Raw genomic sequence first — 27101 nt, 5'->3', positions numbered from 1 at the left:
GAATAGATTATACTCAGAATTTAAAAAAAGTATTTATTACCCATCAAAGAAAGTAGGAGCAGTTATGTATGAGAATTACTGCAATATCTATCTAAAATCTTGAGCATCAAAAACATCTACTAAGATAGGTATCTGGAAAATAAAATGATGGTGTTGAACTAAATGAAAGTCCATCTTGGTTTCAGTTCTGGTCCTCACAATAATCTTACAAAGCAATGGAGAATAATAATAAAGACAATGTAAAATAGATTAAAATGTTTGTTATGCTCTGAATATTAAAGTATATATTTATACATCTGAAACTATCTTCAACACTGCAGTATTTGTGAATGTTACATTTAATATACGTAATATAATATAATTAATTTACAGTAATTAATAAACAGTTAAGGTTTTTTCAATAGTCCTTTTTTTTATAGACTACTTGAAAATGTATAAAGAACAACTTTTTTTAGAAAAGTATAAATAAATTTTCTTTAATACTTTATATTATATACATATCTTTATGCTTTTTTTTATATTACTTTAATATTTTCAAAATTTATTTTTTTCTTTTGACAATTTCTAATATTCATTGCTGTTATACAGAAACAGTACGATATAAAAATGGAACATACATTAAATCTCCAGCTGGCTGAAAAAAAAATTAAAAAATTATTATAAACCTAATTGTAATGAAACTTATAATATGAATACATTATTTTAGTTAAATATAAACACATATATACAACTACAGTAAAGATATATTTGACTGTAGAATAAAACAAAAATAAGGGAGTTCTTGAAGTCATGCAACTTGAAATGGATGCCGATCCTGCACTTATAAGTTTGTTGTTACAGGTTCCTGATAAGGCAGATATTTTGCTGAAAATGCACTAGACAAGGTCAAAACACATGACTTATTTTCCTTCCATAAGTGTCACTAGATTCACAGCAGTACAATATGCATGCCATTTCACATGCCCTTTGCTGAAAGGCCTTTGGATTCTTTGGAAAAAAATGGGTTGAACCCATTTTTCCCCCAAAAATATTAACTGTAGGATGTTATTCAGAAATTATCACAAATTCTTTACTCTTGCTTGAAACTGAAGGGTGAGACTGCTATGAGGATGAATCAAATTTGAATGGTAATTTTGCTAATTACGCAGCAAGCAATTTTGAGTTGGATATTTGACTCTGGGGGGGGGGGGGGTTAATGTTTGGTGTGTTAGAGAGGGGAAACCAGCTTGGTTAGCTCCTCTGCTCTGTTCTGTTGTCAGTACAGCCATGAGTGAGCAATTGATTTCGTCATCTGTTGCACAATATATAATAAACATTTTTTAACTAATGAAGGTGTTAAACACGTGGAAATTTTAACTCGTTTAAAGATAGAGTTTGGGGATGCTACACAGTCCCAAAACTGAGTGTATACATGGACCAGACAATTAAAGGGCAGGCGAGAAATTGTAGAAAACAAAAGTCACAATCGATGCTCAAAGTCAAGTCTCACAGCTGACAACATTCGTGCCGTTAGAGAGCTTAAAACCGTTCAGTGAAGATGATAATTTATTCACTGTTCAAGAAATCGTGGCAGAAAAGGGTATCAGCTATGGGAGTGCTCAATCCATTACTACTGATCATCTTGGCTTTAGAAAAATTAGTGCTCAGTGGATTTTGAGGTTGCTGCCCGAAAATAAAAAACAGGTCTGGTTGGAGATCTGTGAGGCTTCTGAATCAATTTCAGCTAGAAGGGGATGATATTTTGGGACACATCGTCACATGTGTCCATCATTACACTCCAGAGTCAAAAATGACGAGTAAGGAGTGGCAAAGGATGAGGGCTGCCCAGTGAAGGCCAGACCTGTCTGTCAGCCAGAAAAGTTTTTGGAATGATTTTTTTTGACTCGAGGGGAGTTTTACTCATTGATTTTCTCCACAATCAACGAACAGTGAATGTGGCTTAGTATTGCCAGCTGCTACAGTTAACAAAAGATACCTACTGACACAAAAGACAGGGCATGCCCATCAGAAATGTCATCCTTCTCCATGACAACACCAGACTGCACATCAAGGGCAAGGGAAAACTCCATGACAAGGGATAAAATGGAAAAAATGCAATGGGAAACCCTCAACCACCTTCCCTACAGTCAGATTTGTTCCCCTGTGACTATTTTTTGTTTGCGTCCTTGAAAGAATCACTTGGAGGGGAATGATTCAAAGACAATGACGACATTGAGGAGTGCATGCACATTGGTTGATGACTCATCCTCAAACTTTTTATGAATAAGGAATATTCAAACTTCCAAATCGTTGGCAAAGTGTATAGATTGTGCAGGAAACTGACTATATAGACAAATGATGAAGGTATGAATTGTGTATATTATTAATCGATAAATTTATTTAAAAAAAATACTGTTTATATTTGATTCATAATTACAACAATGTACTGCTTCTTGCCATACTAACAATTCGACTATGGAGTTGTTGCGTGAATCTTTTGATGATCCTGTAATTTCTTATGGAGCATGGCTTCCTTAGTCTTTGGACTCTCATCACTAGATTTCTATTTAAGGGTCATCAGAAAAATATTGTTTTCAAGAATAACCCACACACTTGGATGAATTGAAAGAAAACATCAAAGACAGCATCTCTTAGATCAATGCAATAACTCTAAGGAAAGTTGCATTGAGCATAAAGAAATGAGTCAGTATCAGCATCAATGGTAAAGTTGACATTTTTAACATTGATTGTGACATGTAAGTAAAAAAAAAAATAAATAAATAAATACAGTCACCTTAGTTTCCTATACCTTATAATTAAATTACTCATGTCATAAAACTTAATTTATTTTACATAAAGATTGCATGACTTTATGGACACTGTATAACATCAGAAAAGTAAGTAAATATACCTTCTAAAAACTGTGAAATAAAAATAAAGCCTCCATCCATTACATAAAAAAATGAATTAGCAAATATGAAGAATAAATACAAAGGTGCGAATATTAATGCAGTTAAACGTTCTACATTAGCCTCATTAAAAGTGTGATGCTGCAACAAAAATTATAATATTAATAGGTCATATCAGAAAGGTAAAAAAAAATCATTAAATACTATTACATAAAACAAAAAATATACTTATTAAATAAGTAAAATACTTTGAAAAATAGAAAAGTTTATTTTTAAAAAAGCTGTAAATGATCAAAAACAGTTCATTAAATCTCATATTATAAGCATGTTTCTTTGCTTAAACATAGGAACCGTGTTCAAACCTTGCAGCTAGGTCTAGTTCCTATGGGAAGAAGGGGGAAGTTTTTAGTCGGTGAGAGCCCGACATTACCTTCTGTTGCGGGTGGACGGTGGCTGGTAGAGATTTTTCTTACTCCTACGAGAAAAAAAAAGGTTTTGAATTCAATTTCTCAATTTCAATAGAGTTTTTATAGTACATATCAACAGTCCTCCATTAAATTTTATAACAAGTTCTTTTGCAACAGTGTTACATCTATGTGAAAACTAATAATATTTTGTGATAACAAGTAGAAAAAGAAACAATAAGAATGGTATTAATACAGGCAGAAAAGTATCAGAAAGATAAATTCTGGAAACTAAAGGGTGTGAATTAAGGATAAAATGCAGTAGATTGCTAAAATTATATTTAATAAAAACTAGTTCCTGCAGATTACTAAAATTTAACACTTGCTGCACTTTTATTGCATGTGTGTTGTCATTTATTAATGACCATAACAAAATTGTTTCAATTTTTAATTTACAAAAAAATATTAGCCCTGGTGCGATTTAAATTACACCCCGTTACAAACTGATATTTTTAATGCACAAATACCTAATAGAGTAATATTCTAGAAAGTTAAAATGCATGAAATAAGTAAAATCTAATAATCATTAATGTTTAATGAACAAATCCCCATAGATCATTAGTTATTTATTGAATGCAGCGTCCTTTGCAATGGTGATTTCATATTATGAGTGTAGTTGTTACCTCTACTTGAAACAGAATGGTCAGGCTGATCTGAACTGATGTTACCATCCTGATTATATATTTCACTCACTCTCTAAAATAGCCATTATAGTGTCCAATATAAGTTTATTACCAGTAAACACTGTAACATTGCAAGGAACTGGCACTACTGTATCTGAAAGGTAGCATCTCAGTAGTAGGTGATTTAACAATGCTGTGCTTGGAAGAATGGTGGTGATGGTGTGTTGCTATACAGATATGTCCTATGCTGCTATAGTTAGTCCATCTCGTAACATAAATCTTGAGTTCAACCCTGAATAATACAGGTAGTATGGTCATGGGAGTTGATCCATAAGGTATAAAAAATATCCTTTTTATTACATTTATGTTTCTTTAACTGTTTGTTTGTCTACTGTCTTTCACCACTAGCATCCAACCAACAGAAAAATGCTAGTAAGTGTATAGCTCAGTGTTCCCTGCACTTGCATATACAGTAAAATTGAAGTCACAAAAGTTGAAACAGTTTTTTCCTGGTACTTTTTATTTTCTTATTTACTTATTTTTTTTTATGTATCGTGTTATTTTTTTAAGTAAAGTACAATTTAAAGAAAATACAATATTGTTCAAGATAGATTTAGTAAAAATAAAATTATAAAACTTCACAGAATTCTAACATTGAGCTATGATATATTATTCTGCTGTTCCCAAATCATAAAAATATTTTATGCTAAAGGAAAATCTTTTACTTAAAAATTAACCCAATTACATCATCTATATTGTAAATAAAATTTAAAACTATTCTCACCCTTATAAGCTTTATTTAGAGAAAGTAAAGAAATTTAAGAAATTGAAACATTCAAGTTAGAAAAACATGATCTTCTCACATTTCAGGAATCAGCTGTTTCTTTCAAATTATTTTTTTAATTTTTTTATTTAATTTTATTCCAATATTATTTTTTTTATTAGTTTAAAAGTACATAAACCGAGTCAAAGCCACTGAGTAGTCCAACTACCTTTGTGACATAGTATCCCATTATATAAATTCTTTCAACCCCATCAGAATTTCAAAAATTTAATAGAACTTTATTAACCCTTTTCTCTTTAAATAAACTACAATTCTCCATGATACTCAACAAAAGTGATTTTCTTTGTTAAATTAATGATAATTGGAAATAAGCTGTAGCCCACTTTTCAGCAGCAATGTTATAAAAATTACCTGCTTCATTTTTTCCTAATCACAAAAGTATTTTGAGTAAAAAATTATAGTGCTGGAAGCACTATTGAAATTGAAACACTTTTACCAACAACAAGGAGCTTAGAGTGAGTAATGATTGTCAAAAATAAACTAAAAAAGGATTTTTGTGTATGGTTATTATCCAGTACAAAATCAACATTTTCATCAGCAAAGAGAGAAACAATTTTCACAATTTAAAATGCAATTATGTTTTTTATGGGCAGTAGGAAAAATAAACAGACTGGAATGAGTAAAAAACATTTGTTTCTTAAGACAAGAAAAAGAATGCGATTAAACATTTCTTAATTAAACAAAAAATTAATGTCACTTTACCCACTATCAGTAAATGACTTACATGTAAGCCAGTTTTGGCTTAGACAAAGTTTCTTAAATTCTATGCATATCATTTTTATTTTTACTCCCGCACTAAAAAGTCACATTAACAGTGTATGATGCATTAGCTGGAATGGTATAATGCTACAGAATCCATCGTATGAGATACAAATGTTATAGTGATAGACATCTTCACCACAATCTGTTTAATTAGTATCAGTCAGCCAGAAACTGATTCTGCACACAAATTATATAAAATGTTGATTACTCCTAAAAAAAGTGACAGATTATATTTCATTTGAGGTAACTGAGCAGCAGTTACAGCAGAGAACTCAAATTAGAAGCTTTTAGTAATTAGAAGCAAATGTTGTAATAATGTAATTAATAGTAAGTACAAATTACACATTTAAAAGCTTTTTACAACTATCAGTATGAAAAATGTAAGTGAGGAAGACAGCTTTTACCATACTTTTAGCAACCCAGAAATTTCAAGTATGTATATGTATAATGTATATGTATGTAAGTATATGAATAATAATTATAGAGTATTTGTAATGTGGAGCCTACGATCTTTCTTTTAACATCAAACTCAACATCTTAAAAACTAATCCAAAATTATATATCAGAACATATATTAGATGAAAGCATGAAAATTTTAAAACTGAAAAATATTTTCTACCAGCATCCCCCTGCAAGTTAAATTTTATATTTATAGATTACTGGTGAACTATAACTTTCATCAAACTGAAGACACACACACTACATTGTCATATTACAAATGCAGGAACACAATACTTATCAACTTAATTAGAAAAATTTAATGATCTCATGCGAACTGAATTAATTTGATTAACTAACTCACCAACCAATACTGAAACCTGTCATTCTTGTATATTTCTGACAATGCAGCCTCAACTATTGAGACTTCAATAAAATTCAATAAACTCCACCAAAAAATATTAGCATGAGTACCATGCCAAATATATACATAAGAAAATGTAATGGCAGCTGCAATAAGTCGTCTTGATACAGTCTTAGACTCGTTTAAAAGAGGAACATATATGTATCTAAAACAAATACAAAAGAAGCAATATTTAAAAAACTTTTTTTGCATTTTATAATAAAGTAATTTTATTCCTCCGAGTAGTAGACAAAGGCTCAAATCATTATACAGTCAAAATTAAAATTAAATTCACCAAAGGAAGCAACAAAACCAAACCCCTAAAACTAAAAGAAAATAGATCCTACCCAACTATTCAAGAATGAAGATTACCAAAAAGTAACTGAAAAAATAACAATCATGAATAAACTTGAAGACCTAGTCAATAATCTTAAACAAATTAAAGAAAAACTGACCCCAATAAAAACCTGTAAAAAGCATTAATGGTGGAACAGTGAATACAACGAAACAGTGGAGAAGAGACATCAAGCATGACTATTACATCAATCCCAAAAATCAGAAAAATCCTTCTAAAATCTAATAAAACAAAGAAAAGAAACCACTTGAACTCTAAGGAAAATAAAAAGACAACACCATAAATACACTAAAATCAATAGAAGACGAATTCAACAAAACACAGTCAAGAGATTACCACAAAACCTTCAAAAAACAATTCCAAAACTATAAACCCCCAACCCTCCTAGTGAAGGATGAAAACCATAATCTGGCCCAAACAATAAAGACAATGTGGAAATTCCAGCTAAACTCCTAAACTGCAAAGAACTGACAGAACTCTAAAACTTTGACAACAGCACCACAATAACAACACCATTAGAAAACATCAACCCTCCCACAATAAAAGAAGTCTACCAAGCACTGAGATGAAGAATTATAAAGCAGCAGAAGATCAGACGTTTAGAGATCTGGAAACATCCAGGAAGACCAGTAAAAATTGCCCTTCATGAACAGCTTGTCAACATCTGGATCAAGAATTATCAGAACACTGGATGACAGCCGTCATCCATCTGCTTAACAAAAAACGTGGGCAAAACAGACCCTAACAAGTATAGGAGAATCTCACTCCTAGACACAACATATAAAACCCATTCAAGAATCATTTTCAACAGTATCAGTTTACAACTCAAGAAATAACTAAGAGAATACCAAGGAGTTTTCAGACCCTAAAGGAGCTGTCCAAACCAGATCATTAGCCTCAAGCTAATAATGGATTACAACAGAAAAAGAAACAGAAACATGTTTGTAGACGTCAAGAAAGGATATGATTGCATCCATAGAGAATCCCTACTAAAAAACCTCAGACATCCCAAATTAATAAACATGATAAAACTGACCCTAACAAACATTAAATCAAAAGTGAAATTTAGAGGCAAACTCTTGGAACCATTTGAGATCAAAACTGGTCAGCGCCAAAGCGATGGACTCTCACAGCTACTATTCAACTATGCTCTGGAAATTGTAATGTGGGAATGCCCAACAAAATGTCCACAAAAGTAAAAATGGGCCAAAAAATCAAGATAAACTGTTTTGGTTTCGCCAATGACTTGGCACTGCTAGCAACGACATTGACAAAGCTAAAACACAGATATTAGAAATTCAAAACATTGCAAATAAAATTGGCCTCAAAATATCATTCAGAGACAGAAATTAAGCCCCAAAAACAAACAAAATTAAAAGAAGTAAACATAAACAGTAATAAAGTCAAAATAGTAACCCAATTTAAATACCTCGGAGAAATAATAACAATCTAATCAGAAAAATCTCAATCAAAACTAGCTAATGCATAAAAATTAACCTGGCACACTTACAGTAAAACATGTCTATCCATAAATGTGAACATAGGACGCTACAGCACAATTATAAAACTGGAAGCCACATATGCATCAGAAATACTCTTCCAGCTGAATGAACAATCAAAGTCCGACAGACTCCAGGAAATTGAAAAACGAAGTGGAAGAACCTGCATCAACAAAAAGTGCTAGAAAGATGGGATGGATCGTGCCTAGCAAAGTCGTGTTCGAAGAGTTAGAACCCATCACTGATATCTTGTATAAAAAAAGATGGGATTCTTTGGACATATCATGAGGATGCAAGATTCAAGTCCTGAAACAGCTGGTACAATACAATCCCGACTGAAAACACCAAGACAGGATGCAGATATTTCAGAGAAATAAGAGAGATCTGAAGGAAATTGGTCCATTCCGACCAATTTCACATCACAGACAAGATAAAATTAAACAAAAATATTAAGTAAAAAATACTCCAACTCACAACACAAACATTTTCAACATCAAAAAGGGGACAGAGATTGGAATGTGTGAAAATGTACTGGGACAACTGCAAGGCCTGAACAGTCCCTTTAAAAAAGACTTGGATAATGGACTGACTACAGTGATCCTACTCAGTCATAAATGATGAAAAAAAAAATTACTGATAAATAGATCATATAAGATTCATTATTTCCAGGTGATACAGTAAAACCTTTAATTTCAAAATTCCATGACAGGTTTTAAACAGAATTCAGAGTACATTTACAATGGTGGGCAAATTAATCTGAACAAAGAATTATTTAAAAATCATACCTGTATAATTTGTAAAAAATATCTAGCAATTATTATGTGCTCCTTTATTCTTAATCATTTCAAGTGTAAAATTTGGCATAGATTCAACAAGTATATGATAATTTTTTTTCAGCATTAAACCATACAGATATTATTGCTTTAATGAGATCAATCTTTCTGATACAATACATTTTTGAGTCATTTTTTTGACTACTGGCATTTACTATTATTTTACTTATATTAAAAAAATAGATGTGATATAAAACTCATCTCATAAATAAGAATAATAGATTTTCATTAAAATGCATTATGTCAATTTTGTTAAGACTAGGACACCATATTAAAAAACTTGAATGAAAAAACAACGCTTAATCAACTCATATTTGGAATTGAATTTTTAAACCAGGGTCATCTTCAAACAAAAAAATATCAAGCATAATAATTCTTTGTAAACTAAATATTCTTTTAGCTAAAAACATACTGGTTAAAAACAAACAAACAAACATTTATAGAAGCTTCAATTCTAAATGAACAAATATAAAACGGTAAGAGGATTTCATTTAACAATCTAGATTTTTCTACAAATTCAGTTTAACCTGTTAATGAACATGGAGGCATTTCCAGAAAATAACCATTTGTTTCTGTCAACTATCTGTTTCACTCAATTTTTTATGCTAATTTCCACAATGATACTTACAAGAGGCGATCACTTATGATCATTTACTTCAAAATATTTGAACAAAAAAAAAAACACTTTTCTTATGTTTTTGGATAATAAATTAAAAATTACTAAGATACCCAAAAGAAGGTAAAAAGTGTCTTTTTATTACAGATTGCTATTAAGTAGTATGAGAATCGGATGGCAGTAGCATAAACGTTTGTTCTTATCTTAAAACAGATAGCACATTTATATAAAATGTAACTGGAATGCACTGTTTTCTGTATGGATACATAACATAGTGAATTTATTTGTTTTTAATACAACTTTGTTCATACACATCATTTTGAATAAATATGCAAAATTCTATATTTTAAGGTTCTACATATGGATTTTGAATTAAAGGTACGTGAAAGTAAAAAAAATATTATAATCTTGGATGTGCTTTTTCACTTCTATTAAAAAGGACTATGAGACAGTTGAAATAGTCCTTTTTAGTTATTTTTTCATAAAAATAGCCAGATTCTTGTCAGGATCAAACATGTGGCCAACTGATGCTGAAGCCATCATGCTACCACTACACCAATTGGTCAGCTAGTTATAATGTAAGACTCACTTATTTTGCATATGTACTTTACATAACAAATGTACTTATTTGATAAATAAACAAAATATAGGAAATACATTAGCTACAGTTAACGTGCATATTTTAAAAGTATACAAAAAGGATTTTATTACCTTTTAATAAATTTATAATAACCAACATCAAATGTGCGCCACATTTGAGAATTACGATATACATAAAATACACAGCTTGGCGCAGGAGGAGGATTATGGCTTTCAATAGCAGCCAAGGTTCTCATTAAACCATACACAGCAATATATTTCACACAAAAAAATGCTGCTAACAGATACCCCAGTCCATTTAGATGCCAAACACCAAGCATCTTCACCTTCTGTAAATAAACAAAATAATATTTTGTTTATTTTCTTAATTATTCTTCATGGTTAAAAATAACTTTATAAGAATTTTTGAAATATATTTACTAAATAACATTAAACAAAAAATGTAATTTAAATCAATACGTATAATCTCTTTTTAATAGCTACAGGCCATGATGGTAGCTGATTAATGTCAGAACATGGCAGAGTATATTAATTTTGTATTATATAATTTTATCTGGCAGTAAATCAATATTTGGCTTATAGGTCAAACTCTTGAGATGAAAAATAAATTTATTTTTAATCCTATTTCATTCAGTTACAACAGAATTTGTTCATCCTGATTTTCAGTAGATCAAACTTCTGTAATTTCTACTACACAAAAGAGAAAATAAAACACCATTAATTATTCTGAGATTTTGAATTGGGATCTATTATGTATCTAACTATAATTTCAAGAGGGACGATGCCCATTGGAAAAAAGCAACTATAGATATGTCCAATTAAGCTAATGTATCTACCCTACTGGCCATAATGATAGTCATTCTTGAAATACCTTATTCCTTTCAATCTTAAGCCAAGTATGCTGGTTACAGATAGATCCTTCCTTCCTGTAACATAGCTGAGATTCATTGCCCAAGGGCAAGAAGAAACAATTTATTATTGGAAACAAAATCAAAATGGGTAACTTCATTAGTTTTCAACAATTATATAATGTCAATAGAATTTTGTAAGCAAAAAAAATTTTTTTGTATGTTTTATTTGTGTTATTATTTACATCTAAATAATTATATTACTTAAACATAAATCTGAAGAATATATTGTGTAACCAAAGACCTGAAAAGTTATAGGTAAACCAATGAAGAGTAGTTAAACTGCCCGAGTATAATGTCCACAACTTCAACAATAGATCTATGGAATAATGCTAAACTCTGGATTTTTTTCTAAGGAACATTATCTGTAACTGCATGTATTCTTCCAGAGACATACTCTAACTCAATTTTCTCTGCAAAATCTCTACCTGTAGAAATATCAAATTAACACGGCAGTAGACCCCATATAACTTACATAAAGCAATTTCATAAATTCTCATTTTCTAAAACCAATGATTGAATTTCCTTAATCCTGTCAACACCTATGTCAATAAATGGTCTATGGCCACCCATCTTTTTCATAATCTCTGAGAAATGGATAAAATGAGATAATTTGCAAACCTACTAGCAAGTTCTGTGATCCCCAATGTATTCAGTCGCTCTTTGTTCTATAGCCCTAGGAGCCACTATACTGAATCTACCTGCTATTTTTTTTTCAATGCAAAAACACTTACAAGAGAGTACTTTCAGATGAATTGGGGCACATCATGATAAAACATACAGTGCAAACAATATCAACTTTAGAGGATCAACAAAACAAAAAAAAGGATTAAGCTTTTTTTTTTTAAAAAATAAAATCCTACTATAATAGCAAAATTTAGCCTGTTAGTCCAAAAGGATTCACCACACAAAGTGCCATTCAGCAAAATCTACAATAAATAAATAAAAGTAGCATTATAAGCAAGTTTAGTCCCAGTCCCCTACCTACTATCCTAACAAATTTCCAAAATAAGTTAAGCTTTTTGCAGATACAACTTGCAAATGAGCTTTAAATGTCATCTCTAAGTCACTACATTACTCAGAGAGGTAATATTAAATCAGTACTTTACAAAAACCTTCTGTTTCAGTCTGATGAATTCTTGATGAAACAAGAAGTACATATTTAATAAATTAAAGATGTAATTTTTATAGATCTGCAACCTAAATATGTCACCAACCAAACTACGCAAGATTTATTAACTTAAAAAAAAATTAAACAATTTACATAATTACCATATTGGATCTCAGTACTTGAATAAAATCTTCTGAATAACTTTAAAACATTTCAATAATTGATCTTTTATTTAAGGAAAAGGTAGTAGACTGGCTATTTTCGTCTAAGAAGGTTACAAAACACATAAACAATTACACAGCTGTGGAGCAAGGTATACAAAAATTAAATATATACTATACCATATAGTCCAGTTTGGCAATCACAGAAAATGTGATTACTAAACTGCAATCACATACAATTTAAAAACAGGCATATATTTTAGTTAAAATATATAAAGGAATCATTTTATTTATTGAATCTTCAACTATCATTTCATCCACTTCATCTTCCCTTGTAAAATATGTTCAAAGTCAAAATATGAGCAATAACAACATTTTACAATTTCAAGTTTATTTTTAATTTTATTAAATTTATAAATATTTTTTACTGCTTAAAATATTTTTTGAGTGGAATACACATCTATTTTTAAATCTCTTGATACATCCAAACATATAAATGATTGGCAATTGTTATTACTATTTTATTTCTACTTCATGCTCTTTTTATAATTTTTAGAGTAAAGAAAATTTTCTCAATTCTTTTCAAAGTAATATGTCTGCTTTTTTTTGTAGCAAAACTTATATTTATATCTGAAAACTTTGGTAATATTTTTATGTAGTTTAAATTTTTTATTCAGTATTTATACCCATGCACAAAAGCTTTAAATTAAATGGACATAAGTACTTTTTATGTTAATATTATGAAAATAAATAAAATCTGAAAATATAAATACATAGTACTAAAAATGTTTCTTACAGAGGATTTAATATTAACTTCTCTCAATTTTTGATTAATATTTCTTGTAGTGAAAAATGAACTTTTTTCAATTCCTTTCTAATAACTTAATTGTATTATTATTTTTTCATTTATTCAAATACTTTCTAATTTTAATTTAACTAATAACAATTGTTCTGATAATCTGAATATTTGATAGGAAGTAATAATTTTATAATGGAACTAATACAGAACTTTAAGAACTATAACATATACACATCATAACTCATAAGTCAGTGTACATTATATATGATATTCTGTATGGAAAGGGTAATTTTGTAAATGCACAAGGTTGAAATATGATGATGAATGAAAATATTAAATTGTACAGGATGTCCATAAAGTCATGATTACAAAAAAACTATTAGTTACAGCTGTGTGGTTTGTGGCAAAAGAAAGAAAGAATTATCAATTTTTTATGTTGGTTTGTTGCAGGTAGAGGCAGAACAGAGGGCACTGTGATCAAATTTTTTTTATAAAATGGTATCAATCCAGGAGAAAGCGCAACGTGTGTTGTGTTATCATGAGTCAAAATCACCGATTACTGTGCAACAAAATTTTAGAAGGGAATATGGATAACAGAACCTGATAGCACGAGTATGGTTGCGTGGCATGCAAAGATTAAGGAGAGTGAAAATGTAGTCGACCTTTTGGAAACAGGGCGACCATCTGTTAGTGAAGAGAAGGTTGAGATTGTGCAGCAAGCATTTCTAGATAGCCCTTCCAAATCTACCCGTTGTGCAACTTGTGAACTAGAGATTCTACGGGCAACAGTGCACAAAATTTTACACAAGAAACTAAGGTTGCACATATATAAAGTTCCGGTATTGCAACATCTACAGCCAGATGATGGCCCTCGTTGTGCTGCCTTTGTGACAGATTTTGCAATGGTCTGATAATGACAATGAGTACCTGCAGCATGTGTTTTTCAGATGAGGCTACTTTCCACACTTAAGCAAAAGAAAACAGGCATAAATGTGAGAATATAGGGCTCAGAAAAATCCATACTTCCCCAGGGAAAATATTAGATTCCTAAAGTGAAAGTGTGGTGCGGTTTATGCCCAACATAATTGTTGGTCCCTTTTTTTCAACAGATAACATTTGCAAAACTTTGCTATACCTCAACTAAATGTCTTGCAACCTAGGGTGGTTTTCCAGCAGGATGGTGTACCATCACATTGAGATTACTAGTTTGGAATTTCTGAATGAATTATTTCATGGCAGATGGATTGGGCGTGACGGTCCCACTCCCTGGCCACCACAATCACCACATAACTCCCTTAGACTTTTTCCTCTGGGTTTATGTTACGGACAAAGTCTATGTGACACTCATACATGATCTGTACACATTGAGATGGAGAATAACTGAAGCTGTTGCTAGTGTTACTGAAGAAATATTGACCAATACATGGTGTGAAATTGATTTTCGGTTGGACATTCTACGAGCAAAAAAAGGCGCACATATTGAAGTTTATTGATAAGGTAAAAAAATTTGATATTTTTTTCTTTTTTTTGCCACAAACCACACAGCTGTAAATGTAATAGTTTTTTATAATCATGGAAAGACTATAGACACTCTGTATAATATTACTGGAAGAGGATGAACAGTACAATCACTTTTGTATTAAATTTGAACAGTATGACATTAAATCAGACTGCATCTATTTCATACAACTGGCTCCAACACTACATGAAATTAATTATCTCTATAGCAGCAAAAATCTTTTTTTTTTAAATAGACTGAACTTAACACCAGAAGTGGTTCCAGATTAAGTAATAAAGTACACAATTTTTAATGTCATATTCATGTAAATTTTAAAACAGTGTCCAGTTTAAAAAAAATTATTACCTGCCGATTGAAAAATATTTTAACAGTTCTTCTAATATTAGATATTGATACTGTGAACAAATTTTAAGAAATCTACTTACAACTAAATTGTATTCAAGTGCGTGAATGTAGAAAAAATGTAAAAATAAATCCAGCAGAACAATCCACATTATATAACGTAATATATTTAATAAAGCAGAAAATAAGCGTTTTACTGTCCACCTCTTAAATGGCTGTTTAACCTGTAAAATAGTCATAAGCAATTTTTTAATACATTTATCATAATAAAAGAAAATTGCAAGTAGTGAAAAGCAACTCAAAATAATCTATTTACGGAGATTAATATGTAATAAATTTACATCATGCCTTCAATATAAAAATTAAGTAATGTCTTGTCTTAATCCTCTACCTAGCGCTATAAAATCAGTGATAATTTTGTTACTTTTACAGCTATATTTTTCCTCACTACAGCTCTTGGATTAGTCTTCTGTCGCTCCAGTATAATATTTTTACTTTAAGGCTTTTCATTTTCCCCTGCATACCTTTATCAAATGATTTTTCTATATCTATGAAACAAGAACTTTTTATTTTTTCTATATCTTTTTTCTAGTCATCCCTATTAATTTACTTATCAGGCCCCTCTTCTTTTTTGGAAATCAAATTGTGATCTTACATTCTCTTCCACTACTCTTACAATTTTTCAGTTCAGAAATTTTAAAAATATTGTAACTACAACAATTTATGTTCCTCATACTTATCAGGGCCTATCTTTTTAAAAATTGTTATTCTAACTGTCTACAAAATTTTCAGGTTATTATCCAATTTCAGATATCTTATTATAAATTTCTACTATTTCCTCTGGTCAGTAACTTATACCGAAGAAAAATAATATGACTAGATGTCTGTTTTTTTTATGTGTACAATAATTGTTTATATACAGTAAAACAAAGCTAAACTCACTTTGTTCAACAGAAAAAAAAAAGCAGTCTATTCAACTGAAACCCAGTACATGATTAATATTATTATGTACAGTTTAGTTAAATTACAAATAATGTGGAAATGGATAACTCAATTTTCTTTAAGCATATATAAAAAAAATAGCCAGTTGTTTTACATTTGTTGATTGTCTACAAATTTTCGGACATTTTATTTGACAGTTTTTTAATGTAAATCTGAAAAAAGAGCTATTTTTAGAGCTCTGAATCCTACTTTAGTTGATTATTAACTTTCAAAACTAATGGCCAAATGTTTCATATTTTGAAGCATTATTCATCATAATTTAAATCAATAGTATTACTTTCCTGAGTATAGCAATAATGGAAAAGGGAAAAAATTATAAAAATTGTTTTTTTTTTGCTTTGTGCCTTAAGGGGACATTGAAAAAAAAAAATTTAAGTCAACTGTAAATAATCTGTGAAAAAAATTTTTATTCTCAAGTTAAAAAAAAAAAAAAATTTTAGACTGTTTGTGTATAAGTATGCTGGCCTGTATTTGGTCTTATACTCAGACCTCTTTGACAAATTTTCTTCCAACTTGGTAGACAGGTACTACACATTCAGAGGGAAATACTGTATTAAATTTTTACAATAAATTAGAAAAACTAGTGGGGGTGTTTTGGTTGAAATAAAATTTCAAATCTTTGCTGAGGAACTTTAGCAAAAGTTTTTCCTAATAAAGTTGTAGTTTTTTTTATCACGATCACAAATTACCAAAAGTTTTTATTTAATATTCACCCACTCTCTAAAAAATAATTATATATTTTTGTTTTGTTTTTTAGCTATATCTTGTTCAGAAAATGAGTTAATGGGAATTGTATTTTGCAACTAAATTTTCTATACCAATAGGCCTTTAAACCATTACAAAATTTTTTGCCCATGCACTCAATGGTCTGTGATAAAAAAAATTTTCTTTAGATTTAAATCCATCTTGCAAGTTACACATTTGCATTTAAAGTTTAAAAATCTTAATTTTTGATAGCCATAGCCCTTACCCTTTAGTATTCTTGAAAAAACAAATTAACCAAAAATGTTCACACCCCCTTCTTAGAAACTTATAACTTTGTTTATTTAGAATTATGGTTGTATCTTTGTATTTTTTAAATCATTTTTTTAATTTCTTTTTTTAGATTTATTATCATCATTTAGGAATTATTTTCTTATAAATTAATTTTATCTTAATGTTGAGTATGGGACCCCCCAAAATGAAGATTTGTTTTTACAATTTCATATTTTTAATGCTCAGAATGTAGTTTTTTAAATAATAAAGTCACTAAAATAATACCCCTTTCCTAGCCAGAAAAGTTATGCAATTCATTGCCAGTTTTTTAACAGTATGAATATTTTCCTATAATTCACATTTTTTACACACACACACACACACACACACACACACACACACACACACACACACACACACGCACACACACACATATATATTAATTCTCTAATATTAAGTAAATTACTTATGTTAATATTTTCATAAAATACGAATTAAAAGTAAATATTAGCATCAGCATATTTATAGATGAGTAATCAATATGGCAGTATATATATTGTCGTAAATAATGTTGCTTAACTTTCCCAACAAATGGCCATGATAGGGTCTCAGCCTCTTCTCTCTCCTTACTCTTTTGAGACCCTGCATTCCAACGTTTAATTACATCAATTGCCAATGCATAGAATTCATCAAATTTGAAGGTATTTATTTAGTCCAGCCAATCTCAAGTTATTAACCCAAACATATGCAAACCTACATACACAAACATGAATGAACAACAAATTTATTCCTTTTTTGCATTTCTTGATATTTCATTAACTGCCAGGAAAATATTAGTACAGAAATCGAAGTTTGGAAGGTCCTAAATTCAAATCCCAATCCGACTAACCATTTCAAACACACTACAAAATTCATAACTCATAAGCAGTTATTAAATGGAAATACACAAATAAATGTAAGTGATTACAGCTGCTCATAAACGACAATTATGCACATTAATTAAATACAGAAAAAATATTCATAATTTAGCCAACATTCAAGTGAAGTTTTTTGTACGCCGAAATTGATAAAGTGTAAAGGAATTTTACTGAAATTCATTGTACTGTTAATAACAATGTAACATATATTATGGAATGATGGAAAATGTTATATTACATAAAACAGAATTTAAATGGGCAATTAAGAAAGGTAAAACTCAATCCTTGAAAAAATAGTAATTAAATCTAACACCACATTTAAATATGCAGATTAAACAGTTTAATTTCTTAGTTAATTAGTAATAATTATTAGTTAATTAATTAAATAATATAATGAAAGTACAAATATACCAGTTACAAAAACATATGATGATCTTACCCCAATTTCATACTCATTATATAACATTAGAGGTCCTAAGAAGTACAAAGGTAAATAATATGAATATCCTAAAAGAGACAGCAGTATACGAAAATTTAATTTTTTAGACGATTTTTTTAAAAATTCAAATGAAAAACTTGCACATTTTAACTGTAACCAAGCAAAGGTTACAACAACAAAGTAATAATCACTTCCAGAAACTTTTACTCGCATATAATCCTGCAAATAAAATCATTCTGTTAAATCACCATTATTATTATAATTAAAAAAAGATAGGTTAAATGTATTCATGTATATTAGAATTTTAACCATTTATAAAAAAAATTAATGCATTATTATTCTTTTTTATATTTTATTTTAGAACAAGTATTTATATATATATATATATATATAAAGAAAACACAAGAAAATTTTTCTGAATATGAATTTTAACTAACAGCAGGTATGAGTACAGCACATTTATCATTACTACATATTCATACTTAACTGTTAAAGCATTTACAATAATTGCTTTGTAGATGTTACTATAACATGTAATAATAATAATAATAAGAAAAATAATAATATGGCCATCAATGTTAAATGATTTCTACAATAGTTTTCCTGAGAACTTCATGTATTAATCTATTTTCAGTCATGAAGACAAGATAATTTAACATTTTGAATAATGCTTCCTTACTTCAAAATTTACATATAGTAATAGATATTTAAGGAAACAAACAAATAATGAAACAGAGCATTATAAACATTATTGTTTATAATGCTAATGGTCCCATATAATTTCTATACACATTATAAATACTCTTGTTAGTGCTAGCAGGTTTCATGTTTGGAACTAAAATTATCTTAAAACAAAATATATCTTCACATTCTAAAACTGAAAATAAAACATTTTTTTGTACAGATTGATATAGTTAAAACTTTGTTATTAATTAAACAAACAGGTTATTATAAATGTTTGCTCAAGTTTAACTACTGGCCTAATCATAAAATTCTTTGTACAGAAAGTAGCTGTTATGTTTTTTTTATTTTACAAACTTATTAATAAAAAAAAATCAGTAAAATATTATTCTGAGTTTCATGGATGCTGTTTTTAAAAAAAATAAGGACTTCTGGCAAATAAAAACTTTCCTACATAAATAACTGAATACAAAACCTAAAAATTAACAAAACACAAATTTAAGAATTTTGAATTATAACTTTCTTTTAATGAAAAAGCATTGAAATAGTTATTAATAAAAAATACTGCACTTAAAATATTAAAAATTGGCAACTTCCATGGTGGAGAATGTGTGCTACCATCTTTATCTGGAGGTTCCAGGATCAAATCCTGATTAAACATGGAATTTTTTTATAAAGTAAAAAGTCCATATTACTTCCCCTCATATAAGAAAGGGTATGTGGCCATACTAAATTCTGTTCCTCTCACCTTAAAAGGTGGGAAAATAGTAATTACAAAGAAATAAAATTAAATGATTATAAAAAAATTAATTAAAACATGTCAAAAATATTACACAAACTGATAGACACAAGTAATAGAACATGCATGAAATAACTCAAAATAGATTGATAATAATTTATATGGCAAGAAAATCTTAATGAGAATAATAATAATCAACATATTATTTGCTTACACGGTAATGAAAAGGAAAATACAAAATACAAGTAAAATCTTGAACAAGTTATCTCAGGATAATTAAAATGGACAACTACTCAAACATACAAGTTAATTTGTAATTAGTGAAGTGGTTCATCTTGCAGGAGCCTCCTTCCTCCCTAAATGGAAAGATATATTCCTTTATATTAGATATGTAACCCGCCAAAAATCACTAAAAAGTATTGTTGAATGGTTTATGACATATTTTCTACTTTAAATTCCATGTTTATCAAAGAAACAACCTGTTTTATAAATTGTAAACATATTAAAAAAAACATATACTTATAATGTGTATGAGGTAACTTCAAAGTATTTGGAATGTATTACTTTACAAAAATTATGTACATTAAAAAGTCTTTCGTAATTATTTAGGCAGTTACATAATTTTGCCGTCATCCACCCATTTTTTGGAAACTAATCAATCATTGTTAAAACCCTCAGTAATGTCATTATTGAGTATAAGCTTCTTTTCAGGGTCAGTTTCAAGCAAGGAAATAATAAAAATCAACTAGTACTGGTGGGAGCACCTGGATAACACACAGATGTTATATACAGACAAATAAGTATTTCTTGATCAGCATGAATTGATGTGCTGGCAACATATTTTGAATATATAGATTGACACAACCCATTTTCAAATTGCTATGGAGAATACAATAGCAATTTTCCACTAAAATCCAAACTGTGATGCTATTTCCTCAGCAGATTTCTTTTTATCACATCAAGCATGCTTAATATTTTGGTAATTTGTTACATAAAGGTGATGCCCACAACAAATATCAACAGCCTCATGGAAATTTTTGGGTCATCCATAAACTAATATTTTTTATTTCTATTTCACCATACTCTCTTTCAAGTACTGTTAATATGTGAAATACATATTTTTTCTAATAAAATCCTAAAATATGACATTTGACCTGCATTTAATGACAACATATAAGGTTGTAATTTCATATATACAGTTTTGCTATTTTTACAGAGGAAACAATAATTTCTAAATAATGATTACTAAACTATTAGATGGGTGCCTAAACCAGAACTTGTTGATGCTAATTTTTATATGTAATGCTGTTATATGTTTAAATAATTTACAGTAACATGAATAAACTTTCTTCTTTTTAAGTTAAATTAAAAATACAAATTAAACAACAAATTAAATTACAAAAATTTACAAATAGAAAAATGATAAATAAGTGTTTTTAAATTACCATAATATATGTTAAAACAAAAGATAAGAATAGAAGAAAACTTGTATTAAGTATCCAAACTAATAAAATTGACCGAGTGCAGAGAGTTAAAAAATGCAGTAAGATTTTTAAAAATACAAGTAAAACTATCTTTAATCCAAACAAATGAAACAGTATAAGATTAGTAACCATGATGTAGCAAACTGGAAGAGCCTGAAAAAAAAAACAAAGAATTATAGTATATAATTATAAAAGACAATAAAATATTTTTATTTTTTTGTAATTTCTACATGATTGCCCAAAAAGAAGTGTAATTTATTTACAGTATACGTATATATGTTTGTTCTACTGTAGCAGCTCAACAGCTGAATTGATTTAGATGTGTGACCCCGAGTTGGAATCCTTACATTACTGGGAGTGTCATAGGCTGTATATAATAGCGGAGATTTGCCGGTTGAAGCATAAACTATAAAGAATTTAATTAATGAACTGTGAGTTTGAACTAATGATTTGAATAATTGAATGAATAATATTACAAAAATAATAGAATTAAATTTACATTAAATAAAATAATATTAAATAAATTTAAAAAAATTCTGTTTAATAATAATGGACTTCCTGTGGGGACTGCGTGTGGAGCTAGAGTGGTGAGGTGATGCGAGCACCATGTGTGAGGCTAGACCAATCATCATCAACTGGTAACAAACGTAGTATCCCTGGGGCGCTGTTTTAGGAGGTGCAATGGAGTGCTCTTATAAAATTTCTGCAAACAATTGTTTGATTTTCAAAATTCAAACAGGGTGTTTGTTAATAGGTTGAAGGTTAACTTTTGCATGCATCAGGCACACTCTTGATCCAGTGCTTACGGTTATTCGAAAATGTTGTTATATCTTTGCAACCACTCTTTCAATTAGATAGATTTAGTAACGACAAAAAATAAGTAATTCAGCAAATTATGATAATAATTATAGCGATTTAAATGATGTTCTTCTCGATCGTGTTGCATAGTAGTTATTATTGTATGACTGCCCAAAAACTGTCCACCGTAGCAGCGCAACAACTGAATCGATTTAGATATATGACCCTGGATTGGAATCCTTACGTTACCAGGTGTCATAGGTTATATGTATATATGTGTGTGTTTAAATAAATTTAAAAAGATTTTTTAAAAAACATTATACTACATACAAACACTATATACAAAATTGTCACCCATATGCTCTTTAATCATCCTATATTAAAGAGCAATGTTTTTTTGGCAGTCATGTTTTTTAATTTTTAATATTTATCTCTTGTTATTTTCAGTATTCTATGTTTAAGTGTAAGTTAAAAATTTACCTGTCAATTAGTAATTGGTTACTTGATTACCAAAAGTAATCAAGAGTTACCAAAAAAAATAACAAAATTCAAGGATGCTTGGATGAAACAAGTAAGTTAGTCACTAAAACAATCACAGGATTAAATCATGATTAAAACATTGAAATAAAATCATATCTTAACTTATTCAGTCATTAATCCCTAAGTAAAATGGTTTAGGTACCTTTTACAGCTTAAAAACATATAGATTTCCATTTATTTATTTTGTAGTTAAGTCATAATTTGTTAGAATGATCTCATGCATTTCTCCAGTTTTTATTGTCTGAAATAACAGTTTAATTGGAAAAAAGTTATTATGTACAGCTTGTAACGGTACTTGTCTGACCTCATTACAGTCATTTGGTTATAGAAAACTCCTAGATGTATAGATATTGTTGCCAAATGGCTTCGACGGCTTGTAATTCATAACTTTGTGGTGGGGCAACCACAAGGTTGCATTAGCTCTGAGAAGAACTGTTGGGTCTGGAAGCTGATCTCCAGTGAAGTTGGGGAGTTGTGGCTCGTCCATTGAAGTCAGACTGAGCTTTCCCTCAGCGGCAGTTGGGTCCCCACTACAGCATGGCAGTAGTGGTCCCCAGAGCCCTGCAGTGTTGGGTCGGTGTTAGTCGTCCTTCGCCGGCATGGCCGAGGAGGTTCTCCCCAAGTGATCCCATGCTGGGACTTGCAGACTTTATATTCAACAGAATTTAAATCTTGACATACGCCACTCAAACTTCTATAAAACGGTCATTATTGATACTATCTGGTCTTATATACTTCAAACAATGTTTACACACAAAAAGACTGCAAAAATTAAAAATCCAAAAATTCATGTAACTCCATGTACAGAATAACAATAGGGCATTTTTCACACTACTGCCTAAAAATGTTGATATAAAAACATTGCCACTTTTATTTAAATCAATCATTAGAGCACTTTAAACAATCTTAATTCCTTCCGAGATGAAATGAAGAAATAAGTTCAAATATAGATAAAATTCAATATGTAGGCCTGTAACAAAATATACCTCAATCAATATCCATCTGGTGAATTCTGTTAGGATTATATGAAGTAGATACCATGGCATAAGCAACCTTATCATAGGAATCCAGTTATACCACTCAAAATCAGCTGTATCTTTTTTATAGCCAAGAAACCAACCATTATTAAAGTCATCTCCATTTTTTGACATATCAAACACTAAAAATTAAAAAAAAGAAATATATAGATATATATTGAAAATGATTTACATGAAAGATTCCAAAAAATATGTTTATATAAACTTAACAGTTTACTGTTTACAGTTTACTGAACAGAACAAAAATTAACAGATATTATTCCTCATACACACAATATACCTCTAAATAAAAACTACAAATTAAAATCTAATAAAGGAACCAACTAAATGGCCTGGTTGAGTATTTAGCATGGTAGTTTTTAGATCAGTTGGTCTGATTCATGGAGGGCATACTTATTATAACTTAATGAAATAGTGTTACCATATTTTATATATAATTTAAGATCATAAACATGGCATGTTTAACATTAAACAAATATTGTACTAATAGGCTGTTGAATTACTACGATCTCTTTTCTATAAGAAAAAAATGAAACTATCTTAGAGGTAGTTCTCTAGATTCTACAGTCTCTAATTTATTACTCAATTTAATATTTTATTTAATTAGATAAGCCTGTGATGAAATTCAAACATCTCATTTAAATCCCAGAAATTAGAATAGAAAATTTCTATCCTTTTCAATTATTTGAATAATCATCCATCTTTAAAATACCAGTACATGGAATGTTTAAGAAATGATGTTTATAAATGTTAAAATCTATGCCTAATATAATGTTATTACAATTATAATGTATGGTACAAAATTAGCAGTAGAAATACTGACAATGATTTATTAAACTATATCACATGAACTGAAATTATTTTGTCAATGATCATCTCCAGCCTCTAAAAGTAATAACACAAAATATTGTAATGAAAGTTGTTTGGTATCCAACAATAAATCTTAAAAAAGATATGAAACCTCTTTTAGCATCTATTGAAATAATACCAAAATTAAGTTGGTAACAAAACTATACATCTTAACACACACCAGTTTTTGTGATATCAGCAAGTCAAAATCATAATAAAAAAATTACATAAAACCACAATTAAATTACAAGGATTAAACACATTTCTTTACTGTAAAGTGCCTTTCTTTAACCATTTCTTTTTTCCAAATACATTAATAATTTCTTCAGCTCTTACTCGATTAACCTATAAAACATATTCCATTATTTCCATACTAACATGTAACTCTTATTCCATCAGAGGGCTGAGAGAAAATTCTGGGTCCCATGTAATTTAGGACTGATAAACTGTTGTGGGTTTTTATACAATCTGTAATAGGAGGTCATGCAAAATAATAAAACCTTCTAATTAGCAGTAACAAATTACATTGAATTTTTTTAATTCACTTAACTGAGTGTAAGAGATGGATTTCAACTTTTAATGAACTTTTCCCTGGCAAGATTCTGTTTGTATATTACAGATATGACAAACAGCCTCCTCTATTTTGAACATTCTTTCAAATTTATTAATGAAATTTTCTCAAAATATAATCAAGTTGTATTCTTCAATTAAAAAAAAACCCATAAAACATGTTGCAAGTGAAACTGGAAAATTTGGTTTTATTGATTTTTCTATTAAAAATAAATCTTTGGATAGTTTTTGCTCTGCATCAACCAAATGTTCGGTATAATTCCAAAACTGGACCATCAATTGACCATTTATTATAATTTGACACTTGAGAAAAGTTTGCTTAATTTTGTTTTAAATTTACCACAGAATACTTATTAATATTTATAATATACAATACTTGAGAAGCTAATTTAATTTACTATTTATTTTCGTCCTCTAATACCATAAAATTATATCACAATGTAAAATAATTCTGCCTCCTTGAGAAATACTTATTATAACTTAATGAAATAGTGTTACCATATTTTATATATAATTTAAGATCATAAAAATGGCATGTTTAACATTAAACAAATATTGTACTAATAGGCTGTTGAATTACTACGATCTCTTTTCTATAAGAAAAAAATGAAACTATCTTAGAGGTAGTTCTCTAGATTCTACAGTCTCTAATTTATTACTCAATTTAATATTTTATTTAATTAGATAAGCCTGTGATGAAATTCAAACATCTCATTTAAATCCCAGAAATTAGAATAGAAAATTTCTATCATTTTCAATTATTTGAATAATTGTTTTAATAGACTTAAGTTTCCTGAAATCAATGTTTGTTAAAAAAAAAATTCATAGTGAATGATCTAAATCTAATTATATATCTCTTCGAAACTTTGTGTAGTACAGGTTATTTCTGTTAGTATTATATAGACTACTACATTGTTAGCTTTAACTTTTTACAAATATTACAGATACAAAATTGTTTGTTTTAAAGAAATGAAATTGTGTCTCACTTAAGACATTTAATGTGAAGGAGGGCGTTACAGATTTCATTAAAACAAACTTTAATGCTATTTTAAAATAAATTAATTTTATTTTTGCCTGCAACTTGTTTTTCGACTTCTTTAAATTAAAAACATTAACTCTAAAATACTTCACTAAGCTCTACATTATCACTCACATTTATCCTTATCAATAATATTATAAATTAAATTGTTATATAATTAAAGTAGGAATAAAATATGGTAAAAATGCTTACATTTTCCGGCAGCATACACATGATACGATGCATAAATCAAGGCTGAAATCCAAATTAAAAAACACATACGTACTTCACATTTTGGAAGAATCTGGCGTCTTTCGGATATCATATTCTTATCACGTTATTCGGAAATAAACTGTTATCATAATGATGTAATATATAACATTACAGAATTTGATCATTTAGTTTTATCAGATAAGTTGTCGCATTTAAATTTATTACATAATTCATTTTATGTTGCAATAATTCTAACCCAATACACATAAACACTGCTAGAAGTAATAAATCGAGAAAAAAACTGAAATTAACATGAGGAACAGTTAAATTCAATAGAAGACAACAGTTGCGTTTGGAGAGAACGTTCTAAAATACCTGAACGAACAGCCCGGCTTTTCTTCACCTAACCTTCTTTAATGTTTACAAACAATGTATATATTAGTAATCTATTACTAGTTTAAGAAACTGTAATTCATACAGCAGTACTTGATCTGGAAAGAAAAAAATAATTTCTAGTAAAAGCTAGGTATTCACAACGAATTAGAACTTTTTAAGCGGAGAAAGTAATTTAAAATTATTCAACGTAAGGGTAGTTGTGTTTCTGTAAGGTGTACGATGCTAGATAAAAGGGTTACTTATGTTATGATTTAAGAGTACGGATGTTAAAAATGATA

General features: G+C 29.1%; 1 protein-coding gene across 1 annotated transcript; it reads right to left on the bottom strand.

The window, feature by feature from the left end:
• Nucleotides 1–468: 468 nt before the first annotated feature.
• On the bottom strand, nt 469–27101 carry rasp (protein-cysteine N-palmitoyltransferase Rasp). The gene is made up of 9 exons (XM_075366409.1): nt 26428–27101; nt 23727–23899; nt 21364–21555; nt 18499–18717; nt 15249–15389; nt 10437–10654; nt 6384–6588; nt 2891–3029; nt 469–634 (listed from the first exon to the last, which is right to left on the bottom strand). The coding sequence occupies exons 1-9, from the start codon at nt 26537–26539 to the stop codon at nt 516–518; spliced, it is 1518 nt and encodes a 505-aa protein (XP_075222524.1). The 5' UTR covers nt 26540–27101; the 3' UTR covers nt 469–515.

This window comes from Lycorma delicatula, chromosome 5 (genome assembly GCF_047948215.1).
Source record: "Lycorma delicatula isolate Av1 chromosome 5, ASM4794821v1, whole genome shotgun sequence".
NCBI lineage: Eukaryota > Metazoa > Arthropoda > Insecta > Hemiptera > Fulgoridae > Lycorma > Lycorma delicatula.
The sequence above is the reverse complement of the archived record's forward strand: the minus strand, read 5'-3'. Positions and strand labels throughout refer to the sequence as shown.